The 16,092-nt window shown below is 45.2% G+C and overlaps 1 protein-coding gene across 2 annotated transcripts in view; it reads right to left on the bottom strand.

Annotated features, from left to right (window-relative positions):
* LOC142488635 (nucleoside hydrolase-like) overlaps positions 1 to 1,917 on the bottom strand; it is a 51,391-nt gene extending 49,474 nt beyond the window's left edge. The window contains exon 1 of one of the 2 annotated variants that reach the window (XM_075589066.1): positions 1,767 to 1,917. Coding sequence is in view for 1 of the 2 variants with exons in the window: in XM_075589065.1 (XP_075445180.1) it covers positions 1,355 to 1,367 (13 nt within the window). In the remaining variant the exon portion in view is untranslated. Of the gene's footprint in view, positions 1 to 1,354; positions 1,492 to 1,766 lie in introns of those variants that run through there. The other variant, XM_075589065.1, reaches the window with a different exon arrangement.
* Between the last annotated feature and the right edge of the window lie 14,175 nt (positions 1,918 to 16,092).

A 16,092-nucleotide genomic window follows, 5' to 3' on the forward strand; every position in this document is an offset into this window, starting at 1 on the left:
GCCAATAACATGACTAATCGATAAGCTTGCCGATTTCACATAATCGTCGCTTACTGCATGAGGCCCTATATCCAGTAAAATGAAAGGACCTACTAACTTGGGAAGTGGGGAGGGGCGTCTTAAAACCTGGGACATCATATCAAAGGTTTTATAAGCTAAGTAAATGAAGAATCTTTTTTCACTACATATTCAAGCATTAAGAGCTAGAGTATATATGTAATACACTGACATTAATATTCGGCAAAGAGTGGATCCAATAATAATACTAACATATTATATTTGATCAGTACTAGAGATTGTATTAAAGTGCAATCTTTAAGGAACACGGGGTGCTATATTCATATGGATTAAGTGAATTTACATCAAAATGTGTGCGCAGTGAGGTGATAAGAAATCACAGTTTGTTTGTACAAATTTATTGAAGCAATATTGTATTGTTTTCTTTCTATATCCATTGGAGAGCATCCGCATCACCATCCAGAGTTCAAGCGCCCAGGAGGACTTTTTCTTTTCGCGTTGTGATCATTTATATTCTTTCAACTTTTTGTACTATTAATGATTATAGTGAGTCGTCCTTCCATGAAGAGGACACAATAATGAGTGCAACACCATAAAAACAAAGAAAATAATTGCTGCAAAGTGCGCATATTTTAAAATGTACCATAAATCAGGGGTGCTCAACTCCAGTCCCCAACCCAACCCAACAGGTCTTCAGGATATCCCTGTTTCAGCACAGGTGACTCAGAGGCTCAGGCGAAGACTGCACCCCCTGTTCTCAAGCAGTGAATGTCAATATCACGAGAAATGTCATTGTGCTATATTTATTACAAAATACTCAAGAGTGTAAACCGTGCAAAAATGTGATTTAACTGGTTTCAGGAAACATTGACACACTATTCCTTGAAGTGAAAGTAAATCAGAGCAATAGTTCAACGCCTTCAAATTAATGAACAAAAATTATTCAATCCAAAATTATCACTATGTATAAAATGGATTTCCATGCATTTCTTGTGACAAACGTGCTCTCTATTTCTGTGATTTATCATGGTGCCCAAGAGACAGAGAGAATAATCACGGCAAGGAGTTACAGTATACCACAACTTTTTCAGACCGTCTTTTACTGAATTACAGTTAAAATCACAAAATAATCCACAGATGTGTTGCAAAAATAGTAGTGTTTCCATGCACCCAAAAACCTCCCAAATATCTACAGTAGACCCATAATGTTAGAAGCACAGCAATGGAGGGGGGGGGGGGAAGTGAAACTCATTTTAAAATACTTTGTTCCATTATTTCGAGAAAGCAGACACAATACTACTATTTGTACAGATTGAGACTACTGCTCCAGACTTACAATTTTGCAGCATTTTCTTTCCTGAAAAGTTATAAAGTATTTGAGGTAGAATTTTCCTAGACAATTTCCTGTATGTTTAATGACCGAGTACAGTATATTTGTGGTCAAAGTCTGTCAACAACCAGCACAGTGCAATCTTACAATGAGTGGCTTCAGATTCAATTATTAACTACAGTATATCACAAAGTGTTCAAAGGGTAAAATATACTAAACAATGAAACATGATTAGTTGCAAATTCCACTCATTTATTTTACACCAGTTTAACTTTCTGCTATGTTCTGTACAAAACATTAATCTGCAATATATGTCTAAATGGGATTTACATGTATGCCTTTTATAAACATTTGTTCGATTCAGAATACACATATGGTTTTAATAGAAGCAGAACAAACACACTTCTCTGATACGTACCTTTTCTGTAAGCTTCAGCACTTAAAAGTCCACACAGAAAGGGGTTGTACTGTATCTCTATGGTGAACACTTCCAGCGGAGAAGAATTTCAGTGTAGCCACAGTTTCCCTTTCACAGCTGATAGCTCCCAAGCATCCCCTTTTCCTTTATTTCCCTCTCTTTCAAACGCCTCTGTTTCTTTTGCCCAATGCTCTTTGTCTATTAATTTCTCTGTCTCTCTTTCTCTAGTCTTTCCTATTTCTCTCTTTTTGATACTCTAACAGACACTGGGGGTGATTCACTAAGCAGTGAGCTTTTGCGCCCGATTGTGAAATTTGTAATCCAACGATAAAAAATTAAGCCAGATATGGAATTCACTAAGAAGTGAGTGGGTGCGGGCAAAAACATGCCCAATCGCACAAGCTGTTTTCTCTTCCCCCTGCTTTCATGCTTAAAAATCTAAAGCACAATAGCTGATAGAAAAAAAAGCAGCCTGTAAGAGCTTCATGGTGACAAAGTTGAGACATTAGGGGGTCTGACGTAACAGCATTAGGATCTAAGAAGCCATTTTATTTGACTATTTTAGTCCGCCATCTTGTCTTGTCTTTGTAAGTTTTTATGTCATCTTTCTACGTGAAGAAATCTGTGTGAACGAATGTGTGAAACAGAGAATGGAATGTTTTCGCTCCTAGCTGATTTTATTGATCTTTCCTCATCCAATCAGCTCCAAATGAAAGTGTAAACAGGCCAAAAGTTATGAGAAGCCTTGTTAGCGCAGTCTAAGATAAGCTCAGATTCTTAAAGTGAAACTGTTTCTCATACTCATATGCCAGGTGGCAGAACAGAAACATCACATTTAACCCCATAATGATTTTTAGCTTACGTACATTTATCTAATATTGTTATGTATTACAAAATGATGTCATATTTAGTGACGTGCAAGCCCCCCCATAAAGGGGTGGAGCTTTAGTTTTTAGGGTATAAATATATGGCATACTTTGTTAACGCACTACCGTCTTTTCTCAGAGACACAAAAGATGTGCTCCTGAGGTTGGAGGACATGGTGGTAGCCCCTGACACGCTTTTAGTAGGACTGGACGTGGAGGGGTTATACACCAGTATACCCCACCATGTGGGACTTATGGCTGTGACACACTTTCTCTCTCAACGTGACACACACTGCAACAAACATAATGAGTTTATTGTTCAATTACTGGACTTCGTACTGACACGAAATTACTTCCTGTTTGACCAAAAAGTCTACCATCAAATCCAGGGTACCGCGATGGGAACCACCTGTGCTCCCACATATGCCAATCTATATCTGGGCTGGTGGGAGGAAACGGTGGTTTTCAGTGATGCCCTGGAAGAGTACACTGGACACGTTGAGTGGTGGGGCCGCTACATTGATGAAATCATCATGCTGTGGAGCGGTCCCAAACCAATGTTGAAAGAGTTCATCAGTGTACTCAACAATAATAACCATAATCTCAGGTTGACCATGGAAGTGAATGAGAGCGCCCTTAACTTTTTAGACCTAACCATCTCCAAAGAGAGTGATGGCAGGCTGTCCACAACCATTTTTCGAAAAACTACAGCGACTAATAGTCTCTTACGTGCGGATAGCCACCATCCACTACACATAACCAGGAACATACCTATGGGACAATTCCTGAGGCTACGCAGGAATTGTAGTACGGTACAAGAATTTGAAAATCAAGCAGTGGACATGAAGCGAAGATTTACAAATCGTTGGTACTCTAAGAATTCCATTCGGAAAGCATATACACGAGCTAGAGACACGTCACGCACACCTCTACTCGCTGAGAGACAAAATACCATTACACAAGAAACAAAAATCATACGGTTTATTGGTAATTTTAATAAACAGTGGAATGATCTGAAAGGCATCTTCGGAAAACACTGGCATGTCTTGATGAATGACCCTGACTTGAGGCATGTACTGCAGGACAGACCAACCATGACCTGCAGGAGGGCTAGGAACCTTAAAGATAGGTTAGTACATAGCCACTACCGAACTGTAACACCCCGTACATGGCTAGGTGACAGGAGACCAGTGGGATCTTACCCGTGTGGACGCTGCAGGGCGTGCCCCTTTATGGGGGTCACGAAAAGCATCCCGGACAAGATAGATACCACAGAACACACTATCACTAGCTTCATCAATTGCCTTACAGTAGGAGTCATATACCTTATCACCTGTAGATGTGGCATGCGGTACGTAGGGAAAACCCACAGGGCTCTGACGATGAGGGTCCTGGAACATCTGGGGGCGATAAGAAATATTACAGACACCCCGGTCACACGCCACATCAATGAACTCCACAATGGGGACCCGAAATATCTAACATTCTGTGGGATAGAACATCTCCCGTGGGGCCCCCGGAAGGGCAATTGGGATAAGCGTCTCTTACAACGCGAATGCCAGTATATATTCACCTTCCAGACCCTTCAGCCACATGGACTTAATGAGGGATATATTTACTCCCCGTTTCTATAGCACTATACGACTATATCCCCCCATTAGTATATGTTTAGCATCTCGGTCTTGCATATACACAGATTACTGAGTGTACCTTAACATTCTGGGGCTCGGGGTATACAGCATGAGTATTAAACTCACTATAGCCGTATTGACTGCTAGAGGCGGCAATTTTAAGATCACACACTCCTACATGCGTACACTACGATGTACATGCTCTCATTTATGTTTTTTGATTTTTGGGGCTCGGGGTATACAGTTGGAGTTTTTAAAACTCCCTTCGGTCGTTTTGACTACTAGAGGCGGCCGTTTAAGGATCATACATTCCTACAACCCACACATTCCATCATAAGTGTGTGCATATGTATACATAGAGATTCATTCATCAACAGTGTTGGTTTAATACTATCATAGCCTCATTTAGTTCGTTACCTGTGCATATACCTCGCAATTCTTTAGCTGACTTCATGGCATACCACTTCTGACTATCTAAACATGGGTGTACTTACACCTATGAGGTTCATTTAAAACGATATAATAATTGGACCACATTATGGACTATCCCTTTAAGAGGGCATTAAGAGCATCACAAACTCTATACTAATTAATAGTAAGGTCTCCAGATGCCCGCGTCATGTTTCCCTGCCGAATATGATTGGCTTCTTTGAAAGGCGTACCCCCAGCCAACGAAGATAAAATACCAGGGAAATGACGCTTCAGCAGTGCCTGCATTACCTTGAGAAAGCGCCAGGTGGCGCGAAACGTACGTCGGTTTCTTTTAAGATGTCTCAACGATGACGTCATCAGGCGACGCGGGGTCGGAGTGGTAACAGATAGACGGCGAAACCAGGTTGTATAATAACCTCCCCAGCAGGACCGCAAGCCTGCGATCAAGCCTTTAGAAGGCTTATATTGAGATTCGGCTGTGCATTGTTAGTACAGTTTGGCGCAGCTAGTTACATACAGCTACATGGAGGCGATCAGTTTCCCTGCTCCACAGTAGACGGCGAGACCAGGTTGTGTTACCTCCCCAGCAGGATCGCAAGCTTGCGATCGAGCCTATAGAAGGCTTATTCTGATACTGGACTGTGTTTATTGCTAATACAGGTTGACTCAACTAGCTGCATATAGCTGCATGGAGGAGGTCTGTTTCCCTGCTTCACAGCAAATTAGGGATTACATCTGTACATACGTAATACACACCGAATACAGGACATGTGCAAAAGTGTACAGCATAACTATCAGTTGGTGAATAATATCGCATGGTAGCATTTAGAGTGTAAACTGATGACTGATAGGTTTGCACAGTATCTGTATCCTATAACAGGTTATATGTGTTTTCGTGTGCAGTGTATGCATGAGCAGCAGTAGACATTACACGCTCGCTCCTCTGTTTCATGTGAGCAATAGGGAGTCATACGTATCCCATTGAGGGAATAGATACAGTGTCATATCGACCAGACTCCATTTTTTGTTCCACTTGATCACCTGTGTGATATCACTGCAGGTGCACATCAGAGGCACCCAATACGTTACCCTCCATCCCCACCAACCCCCTGATCAATTTTTAACCTACTAGTTGTTATGTGTCTTTGCATAGATGTTGAATAAAATGTTTTAATATGTTTTTGTAAATGGTGTATGGGCTCCACCCAAGGATTAAATTGTTCCTAATCATTTATTTGAGATAGCGAGTGCAAATAGGTTCTTGTTAGGTTACTCTCTCTGTACCCTCCTCCCTCTATATGACCCCAGATGAAGCAATAACCTGAAATTAGTTTTTTTTTCTTCTGGGACTCCAACTAGTCTCAGATTTCTCCTTCTGATGCGATATTCTACTGTAGCACATCAAGTTTACTCTGTGTTACTTTTTGCTCTCTTTTTGCATCTGCAATTGGCTTTTTACATTTTGCAATATCTTCAGTAGTTTCCCAAATTCTATTGCATTTTGTAAAATTCTTGTACTTAATCATGTAATATGCACTTTTACTTCATTAATTTCCTTTAAATTGCATTGTTTGTGCTACAAAAAAAGGATCAATCCTTTGTTTCACGGCTCTTCCCAGACCTTATTTTTTAGAGGCTGTGGAATTCACTCCTTCAGAGTGTAACGCCTGTATGCCCGCAGACCTGGCCAGTCCCCAGTACTGAGGTGGGTAAGGGTATAACACGCACCCACAGCTGTGAGGGCGTGCCCGGAGTGTGGTAAGATGCGTTGCCGGGCCTGGTGAGAAAGGGTTAACGAGATGCTTGCTGCGTCCGGGGTACCAGAAGTCCGAGGGTTAATATCCAAGAGCCGTGGGTCAGGGGCAGGAGATAGCAGCGTAGTGAGGTCCAAAGCCGAGTCCAGGGGTAGCGAGGTACACGTAGTCAAACAAGAGCCGAGATCAAATCCAAAGGTATCCAACAGGGGCAGGGACAGGAACAAGAGCTGTAACAGAGAACAGAGCTTGGCATAGACACCTGCACAACATGAGTCACGGAAGAACTATGCAGAGCAAGGAAGGAGAGGGCAGACTGGGGTTATACATGCTGGAGGACCAATGGTAGCAAGGGGTGGAGCGGAGGCCTGTCTGAGTAAGCCCAGGGATAGGTCCAGGTGTGCAGGGAGGGAGTCAGATAGGTGAGTAGTGGAAATCACCTGCAGCCTATGGGGGCGGAGCCAGCGGCACGGGAGGACGGCCAAGAGGATTGGGTGCGCGCGCACTCTGTAAGATTGCCGTGCGCGTGCCCCGGCCGCGTGTGAAGGGATGTGGCGTGCGCCGCGGAGGAGCGGCATGGCACCCGAGAAGAAGGGGTGAGGAACCGCCAGGGAGGGGGACCGAAACTGACAGGCGTACTGGTAGCAGAGGTGACAGGGACCCGCTGAGAGGCGCTTTCCCCCGATCCCTTACAGTACTCCCCCCCCCCCTTGAGGATCGGACTCCGGACGATCCTCCCAAGGTTTGTAAGAACATTTCTGACGAAATTGTTTAAGAAGAGGTGGAGCGTGAATATGATGACAGGGTACCCAGGAGCGTTCCTCCAGACCATATCCTTTCCAATGAACGAGGAACTGAAGTCTGCCCCTGGAAAAACGTGAATCGAGAATGGAATGGACCTCAAATTCCTGTTGCCCTTGTATTACGACGGGATTGGGTCTCCGAGGACGGTCCGGAAAATGTACATTTGGAATGAAGGGTTTCAAGAGGGACACGTGGAACACAGAGGGTATCTTCATGGTGGGAAGTAGCGAGAGTCGGTACACTACAGGATTGATCCGTTCAAGGACCTTGAAGGGACCCAAGAATCTGGGAGCCAGCTTCTGGGAAGGAGTTTTAAGCTTGATATTTTTTGAAGAAAGCCAAATTTTGACTCCGGGCTTGTATTCCGGCCCCACTTGACGTCGCCGATCTGCTTTAGTTTTTTGTTTTTGGACGGCACCATGTAAGGCTTTTTGAATCTTCTTGCACAAGGTTTGTAAACTAGACACCTGAGAATCTGCTGCAGGTACACCAGAGGGGAGGGAGGAGAGGGGAAGACTGCTGGTGTGGAACCCATAATTAATGAAGAAGGGCGACTCTTGCGTGGACTCATTCTTCAGTGAATTAATGGCGAACTCTGCCCAGGGTAATAAGTCCACCCAGTTATCTTGAGATTCTGATGCAAAGCATCTGAGATACTGCTCCAAGGTCTGATTCATTCTCTCCGTCTGACCGTTGGTCTACGGGTGGTAACCCGAGGAGAAAAGGAGGGAAATGCCAAGTCTCTGAGAGAAAGCTCGCCAAAACTTAGAGATGAATTGAGTACCCCTGTCTGAGACAATGGAAATTCACTCCGTTGTAGCCTGAAAATTTCTTTAGAAAAAATGTCAGCCAAAGTAGCTGAGTTGAGGGGTATAAAGTGTGTGTGCTTGGAAAATCTGTCCACAACTACAAGGATCGTATTCATCCCCTTAGAAGTTGGGAGTTCCACAATAAAGTCCATGGAAATATGCTTCAAAGGCCGTTCCGGAATAGGCAGAGGCAGGAGAAGACCGGAAGGTTTGTGTCGGGCGGACTTGCTCTGAGCACAGACTGGACAAGCTCTGGTGAAATCAAAAATGTCTTTGTTCATTTTAGGCCACCAAAAGGTCCGTTTAATAAGATCCACTGTCCTCTTGAAGCCTGGATGACCAGCAGATCTGGAAGAATGCCCCCACTCTAAGATCTTGTGGCAAAAACGTGGAGCAGCATACAGACATCCCTCTGGCACCCTAAATCTCCCAGGGATATGGGCCAGGGCTTTATTGATCTCATCCAGGATATCAAAAGTATTGGCAGAAATAATATACTTTGCGGGAAGAATAGTCTCCAAAGATTCGTTAGATCCTTCCTCCGTAGAAAATTGTCGAGAAAGAGCATCGGCTTTGATATTCTTGGTACCCGGAATATAGGAAATCGTGTAATTGAAATGAGAGAAGACAAGTGCCCAACGTGCTTGACGAGATCCAAGGCGACGAGCCCCCTCAATATACAGTGGCGGATGCCTTTATTCTCCTGCGGCCACCACCGCGGGATTTTTAAAAACGCGGCAGCGCGCGGCTTTGTTTCTTTAGGTTTCCCGCACCACGGGCGCTTTCAATGATAAGCGCCATTAGCGCTTATCTGATGATGCGGCCACTGCGCGGGAAACTCCGTGAGAAACGGAGAAAATCCTCGCATTTATCCGGGTAAGTAGGAGAATAAATGCGGCCGCAACAGTATAGTAAGTTTTTGTGATCGGTGAGAATAGCTACTGGCTCTTTGGTACCCACGAGAAGATGTCTCCATTCTTGCAAAGCTAACTTGATAGACAAAAGTTCACAGTTCCCGACATCATAATTTCTCTCGGCCTGAGAGAATTTCCTAGAAAAGAATCCACAAGGATTGAGTCTTTCTTGGGGAAAAGATCTTTGCGAGAGTACTGCTCCAGCCCCCACATCAGAAGCATCAACCTCTAGGGTGAAAGGAAGGGATGTATCCGGGTGCCGGAGGATGGGGGCGGAGACGAAAGTCGATACAGGGTCGTGGGGAGCCATCCTTCTTTTTCACGAAGAAGAAACCTGCCTCGGCGGGAGAGGTGGAATTCCGAATAAACCCTTTCTTAAGATTCTCCTGGATGTAGGTTGCCATAGCCTCGGTCTCGGGCACAGATAGGGGATATGACTTAGACTTGGGGAGTGTGGTACCAGGAATTAATTCGATGGGGCAGTTGTATGAACGATGAGGCAGTAGGACTTCTGTCTGTGTCTTGTTAAAGACATCCAAAAAGTCATGGTACGCCTACGGCAGGGTAGAGAGAGAAGGTGAAGAAGTGTAGAGAAACCGCGAGCATGGTAACGGGGGAGTGACCGTCTACTCCAAGGTAGGCACCCACTGGGTCGGTAGTTCGTCTGTCCAATCAACACGCGGGTTGTGAAGCTGAAGCTACGGCAATCCCAAAATGACCTGGACAGTAGGGGAGTGGAAAACATCAAAGATGATGACTTCAGTGTGACCATCCGCAGTGGTCATGGTGAGAGGAACAGACTCCCAAATAATGAAGGCTGGTTGGAGCGGTTGACCGTCGATGGCCGATGGGTGACTTCTTCTTGACTAACGGGATTTGGTTGTTGCAGGCATAGTCGTGATCCAAGAAGTTACCACCAGACCTGGAGTCGATGAAGGCTTCAACCTCTACCCGAACATTGGGACCCTCAAGAGTTATGGGGAGAAGAATTCTCTTCGGTAGCTGTTTGGGGGAAGAGGGGCAAGGAGAAATGGTACCCAGTCAGACCTGGAGTCGATGAAGGCTTCAACCTCTACCCGAACATTGGGACCCTCAAGAGTTATGGGGAGAAGAATTCTCTTCGGTAGCTGTTTGGGGGAAGAGGGGCAAGGAGAAATGGTACCCAGTAAAAGCCCTTCTACCTTTACTGGGCATTCTCGTTTCCTGGTTTGAGTCGACAGTGACGTAGTTGGTGTTCTGGGGAGCCGCAGTAGTAGCAGAGACCCTCATTTCGGCGGCGTGTTCTCTTAGCGGTCCGAAGCTGTTGGCTACCGATTTGCATTGGTTCGGGAGCGTCCAACGCAGGAAGAGCCAAGGGAGGAGACCTAGGAGAAACAGGCAAGAGTGACATAAAACGGGGACGCTGGCGCTCGTGGCCTCGCTCTTGAATGCGCTGGTCCATCCGGATCCTGAGGGCAATGAGATCCTCTAGAGATGAGGGGCGAACATGAGCTGCGAGATCGTCCTTGAGGGATTTGGACAAACCCTGCCAGTATGCCGTGGCGAGAGCTTCGTCATTCCACTGAGTCTCTGCAGCGATGGTGCGGAACTCCACCGCGTATCTTGCAGCCGACTGCGACCCTGGGAGAGATAAAACAAGGAAGAAGCGGCAGTCTCCCTACGCGCTGGCGTGTCAAAGACCTGCTGGAGCTCTCACTGGAATCTGGGATTGTCTTGTGTTAAGTCAGGTCTGTGCTCCCAGAGGGGAGAAGCCCAAGCGAGAGCATCGCCCGTGAGCAGGGCATAGACATAAGCCACTTTAGAATGACCTGAGGGAAACCGAGATGGGGACATCTCAAACTGGACATCACATTGGTTCAAGAATCCCCGGCAAGTAAGGGGGTCTCCAGCATATCGGTTGGGAGGTGGAATACGTGGCTCAGAGTTGCCCATAGGTACTGGGGCAGAAGGGGATGGTGCAGCTGGAGATTCCCGCAGGGAGAGTTTAGAAAGTTCTTGCGCCACGGCCGTGACTTGGTCGCTTAAAAATTGCCAGTGATCCATAGTGACACTTTGGCCCACCTCAGGGGGGTCTGCATTTGTTGGGCTCTGCATAATGTAATGCCTGTATGCCCGCAGACCTAGCCAGTCCCCAGTACTGAGGTGGGTAAGGGAATAACACGCATCCACAGCAGTGAGGGCGTGCCCAGAGTGTGGTAAGATAGGGTTACTTGCTGCGTCCGGGGTACAAGAAGTCCGAGGGTTAATATCCAAGAGCCATGGGTCAGGGGCAGGAGATAGCAGCATAGTGAGGTCTAAAGCCGAGTCCAGGGGTAGCGAGGTACACGTAGTCAAACAAGAGCCGAGATCAAATCCAAAGGTATCCAACAGGGTCAGGGACAGGAACAAGAGCTGTAACAGAGAACAGAGCTTGGCATAGCCAACTGCACAACAGGAGTCACGGAAGAACTATGCAGAGCAAGGAAGGAGAGGGCAGACTGGGATTATACATGCTGGAGGACCAATGGTAGCAAGGGGTGGAGCGGAGGCCTGTCTGAGTAAGCCCAGGGATAGGTCCAGGTGTGCAGGGAGGTAGTCAGATAGGTGAGTAGTGGAAATTGCCTTCAGCCTATGGGGGGCGGAGCCAGCGGCACGGGAGGACGGCCAAGAGGATTGGGTGTGCGCGCACTCTGTAAGATTGCCGTGCGCGTGCCCCGGCCGCGTGTGAAGGGATGTGGCGTGCACCGCGGAGGAGCGGCATGGCGCCTGAGAAGAAGGGGTGAGGAGCCGACGGGGAGGGGGACCGAAACTGACAGGCGTACTGGTAGCAGAGGTGACGGGGACCCGCTGAGAGGCGCGTTTCCCCCGATCCCTTACACAGAGCTCAGGCTTTTGTTCAGGCTCCCATACTTCTTCTCTGCCCTTTCTTTGATGTTCCGGGGGCATGCTGGGGCCTGGTATACTCAGGACTTTGTCTATCAACAAATTTCTCCTCAATCAAGGATGCTCTCTTACTTGTCTGCCAGGTTTATATGTGGTTCTGTTTTAAGCTCTGGCTCTTTTGACCTTCAAATTGCTAGGGGATCCCTGGAGCCTTAGTGAAGTGTAACTTTTCATCCGCACGCCATACCGGAAGTCTAATTTTGATTATTACATACATTTCTAAACAAAATAAAATCTTAACCCATTGAATGCCTGTTAAGTTCAATATAGAAGAACCCCGCTTCAGCTAAGTACAAAGTAATAATGTGGGGGTAGGGTGCTAATGGGTGACGTATAAGGTAAGTAATAAAGAGGCAAGAACCCACTATAAGCACTCAATACCCCCTGATGTATAATGTGAATGTTAAAAATAATTTTTAATGCTATACTAATTAAAATAATGGGTGTTAAAATTCAACAAATGTCACACATACATGATACCCTATGATGAATATATATGATATTCCGGGTAACTAAGTAAGGCGACAATTTGAGGTTAATTGGATCAAACTGTCCCAGGGAGCCGGTATACAGTAATCCCTATTAGTGGTTAATTAGGTGTACGCTGGTATCAGTGAGGGGCAGTTCAATACCTGTCTCAGGTGTCAGACAGGTCCCAGATGGTGAAGGTGAAATGTGAAATGGATCATAATATGCTAGGTACAGACAAAAAGATCAGTATTTCAAACCAGTGTGTGCTCACTTTGCAAATCACTAATCCATAAATGGAAAGTGTAGATTCTCTCTACAATCCAACATGTAGCCACCTAACAGCAACTGGTTGACTCCTGAATAGTAAAGAGTGGGCTGATAAACACAGAACACAATGTGCAGAGGCTCATAGACTCCTATAGGCAGTGTGGTTGTCAGTATACCTGTGCACATATTCATGAATGTGCTTCCACTGTCAGGAGTGCTAATGCCACTATAAAACTGTGTATGATCAAAAGAAACCTATCTAGTATGCAGAAAAAGGTTTCATGGTGGATACATATAGTCACTTAACAGCAGCTAATTAGCTCCAAAATATTAAAGGAGTAGGCTGTTAAACACAGAACACAATGTGCAGAGGCTCAAAGACTCCTATAGGCAGTGTGGTTATTGGTATACCTGTGCACATATTAATGAATGTGCTTCCACTGTCAGGAGTGCTAATGCCACTATAAAGCTGTGTATGGTGGAAAGAAACCTGTCTAATGTGCTGGAAAAGGTTCCTTAGTGCAGCGGTGCGCAAACTGTGGGGCGCGACCCCCAGGGGGGGCGCGAGACTGCCGACGCTTCCCGAAGGCACTTAAATCAAGTGCCAGGGGAGCTGCAGAGCCTCTGTAAACCTAACTTACCGTGGCTCTGGCGGCTTCCTCCCTGCGTCGCCATGGCAACGCGGCGTCAAAATGACGCTGCGAGGTCATGTGACGTCACGTTGCTATGGCAACGTGACGTCATTACGCCGGAGCGCGGGTAAGATGGGGTTGGGGGGGGCATGGGAGTGAGGGGACAGCCGGCAGGGGGGCGCAGGGAAAAAAGTTTGCGCCCCCCTGCCTTAGTGGATACTGAGTGAGAAAGAGACACTGTTATAATACTGCCACAAAGCAGCACTGAACACACTGTTAGTAAACTGCTCAATGAGCTTATGGTATACAGATCCAGTGAAGGTAAATCAGTCACATATGTACCATATAAATTCACATATAAATCACCTGTGTACTAGCTAATGAAGTCCATGAATACATAGAGCTAATACCACTCATAAATGCAAACGCCGTGGCTTATATACCCCTAGAAACGGTGTGGCTTTTGGTATGCCTATGCACATATTAATGAATGTGCTACCACCGTTAGGAGTACTGGTTACACTAATGCAACAAAATAACAAGGAAAATCAAGCAGCCCTCACCTCACCATGCGTCACCGAGTCACCACAAAGACTGCTGCCCAACATTGAAGGGAGTACACGTTAGCCGTCTGGTAGCCGTTTGCTCTGCAACTCAATAATGCTACCACGTGAGTACTGACGGCGCGCGTGCACATGACAGAAGCCGACATGCGTGTTTCGCAATAGGAAACGCTTTCTCAAGGCTATAAGTGTGAGGGGGAAGTCCCATAGATCCTAGTAAAACTTATATATGCATTGCAGTGTTTCTATTGGCTTGAAGTTTCTTCCTGGAGGTGTTTCCATGCAGTGCTATTGAAAAGTCACTAATACAGCACTAACTGATAAACCTAGACTCTCCTTAAATAAATGCAGTTGATGTAGTCACAATCTTAACTGCAGCAGTGCATAAATTAAAATAAACTGCACCGCAGCACTTGATCTCTGCAATCAGTGTTTAATACTCCTGATAGTCAGCAAATTGTGAACATGGTAATGGGGTAAAGATACAGTATTAACCCCTGAGATGAAATATAATGAAAAATCTCTATCAACATGGATGAAACTTGTAAAGTACATTTAATCAGGTTATAGCATACTCATCTTCTGTAAATGATGCATACAGAGTTCAGATATTGAGGAATTCATATCTAACCTGTTATAAGGGATATTAAATACAACTAATAAAAATGGCAGGTGGAATTAGCCCTGTGGTATAATGTAGATAGGTGTATCATACACTTGATGTAGCTTAGCTGTGTGACACTGTGTACTATGTAATTGACCGACAGTTAAAAATATACAGTATGGAGTCACGGTGTAACAAAATGTGATTGCTGGGTAACAAATTTCTGTGCAGCATAGAGCAGTAGCAGTAGGTATATATACAAGAGATGGAATATATACCCCTATTTATAAAGGGGGAGACACTCCAATGCCGCTGACAGTATATTCAATTATACTCATATGTGCTCTGGGTCAGTTGACGTGATCTTAAATGAACGGGGTAAACACAAATCCCTCATTCAAACCTTTGGGCGATAGTGTCTGTAATGTATATATCCATCTTGCCTCTTTTTGTAACAGAACTGTGTCCCAGTCCCCATGTCTACGGTCCATTGAGAAATGGTCGATACCAATAAACTTTACAGTTGTTTGTTTATCTTGGTGCACAGAATTAATATGTCGCGCTAGAGGTTTATCCGTTTTATTGCGTATGAAACCCATATGTTCCAAGACCCTTACCTTAAATGGACGGCGGGTCTTACCAACATATACTTTGCCACAGTCGCAAATGGCTTGATATATAACGCCTGTGGTCTGACAATTAATAAACTTTCTGATGTTATAAGTCTGGGTTCCATTCCAATTAGAATATGTACTGGTGGTAAGTATGTGATCACACGCCTTACATTTGCCACATTTGAATGACCCTTGTGGTTTCGGGGGTATCCAGGTCCTCTTGACCTCTTCATCAAAGTGGCTAGGAACCAAAACATCGTTCAAATTTCTTGCCCTCCTGCTGACCATAGATGGATGGTCCTGCAAAAATTCACCAATAATATTGTCTGCCCTCAAAATATGCCAATGTTTACATATAATATCCCTAGCATGTTTCCATTGGTTATTAAAGGAGCCAATAAATCTTACTGTTTTGTCGTCCGTTTCTGTAATCTTATCTTGTAACAATGAACAGCGTGGAGTGTACTTGGCCCTTTTGTATGCCAACTTCACTATTCGCTTGCTATAGCCACGTTCATAGAACCTCTCGGCCATCAAGCCTGCCTGTATCTCAAAATCGGCATAGTTACTACAGTTGCGTTTTAATCTCAAAAACTGGCCAACTGGGATACCGTTAATGAGAGATCTAGGATGATGACTGCTGGCAGTAAGAAGGCTGTTTGTAGTTGTGGCCTTGCGGTGAATCATGGTAGCAATGGTGTTGTCAATACCCTAGAGATGCACACATCTAAGAACATCACTTTGTCATGATCATGTTCTAAAGTCAAAAACAGATTGAGTTCGTTACTATTAAGAATGTCAACGAACTCCAGGAGTTCATCAATGGTGCCATTCCATAACATCATCACATCATCGATATAGCGATATATTCTTTTTTATTTCCTCGCTAAAATCCACGAGGACTTAACTAAACCTCTAAGGTGACCGATTATTTCAGGCATCAATTCTGTTGCATCCAATTTGTTTTTATACATAGATAGGGGTTAACCCACCCTCCCCCACTACCCACCCGGGAGGCCTAACCACCCACCCTTGAGGACAAT

The sequence above is a fragment of the Ascaphus truei genome, chromosome 2, assembly GCF_040206685.1.
Source record: "Ascaphus truei isolate aAscTru1 chromosome 2, aAscTru1.hap1, whole genome shotgun sequence".
In the NCBI taxonomy this organism is placed as follows: domain Eukaryota; kingdom Metazoa; phylum Chordata; class Amphibia; order Anura; family Ascaphidae; genus Ascaphus; species Ascaphus truei.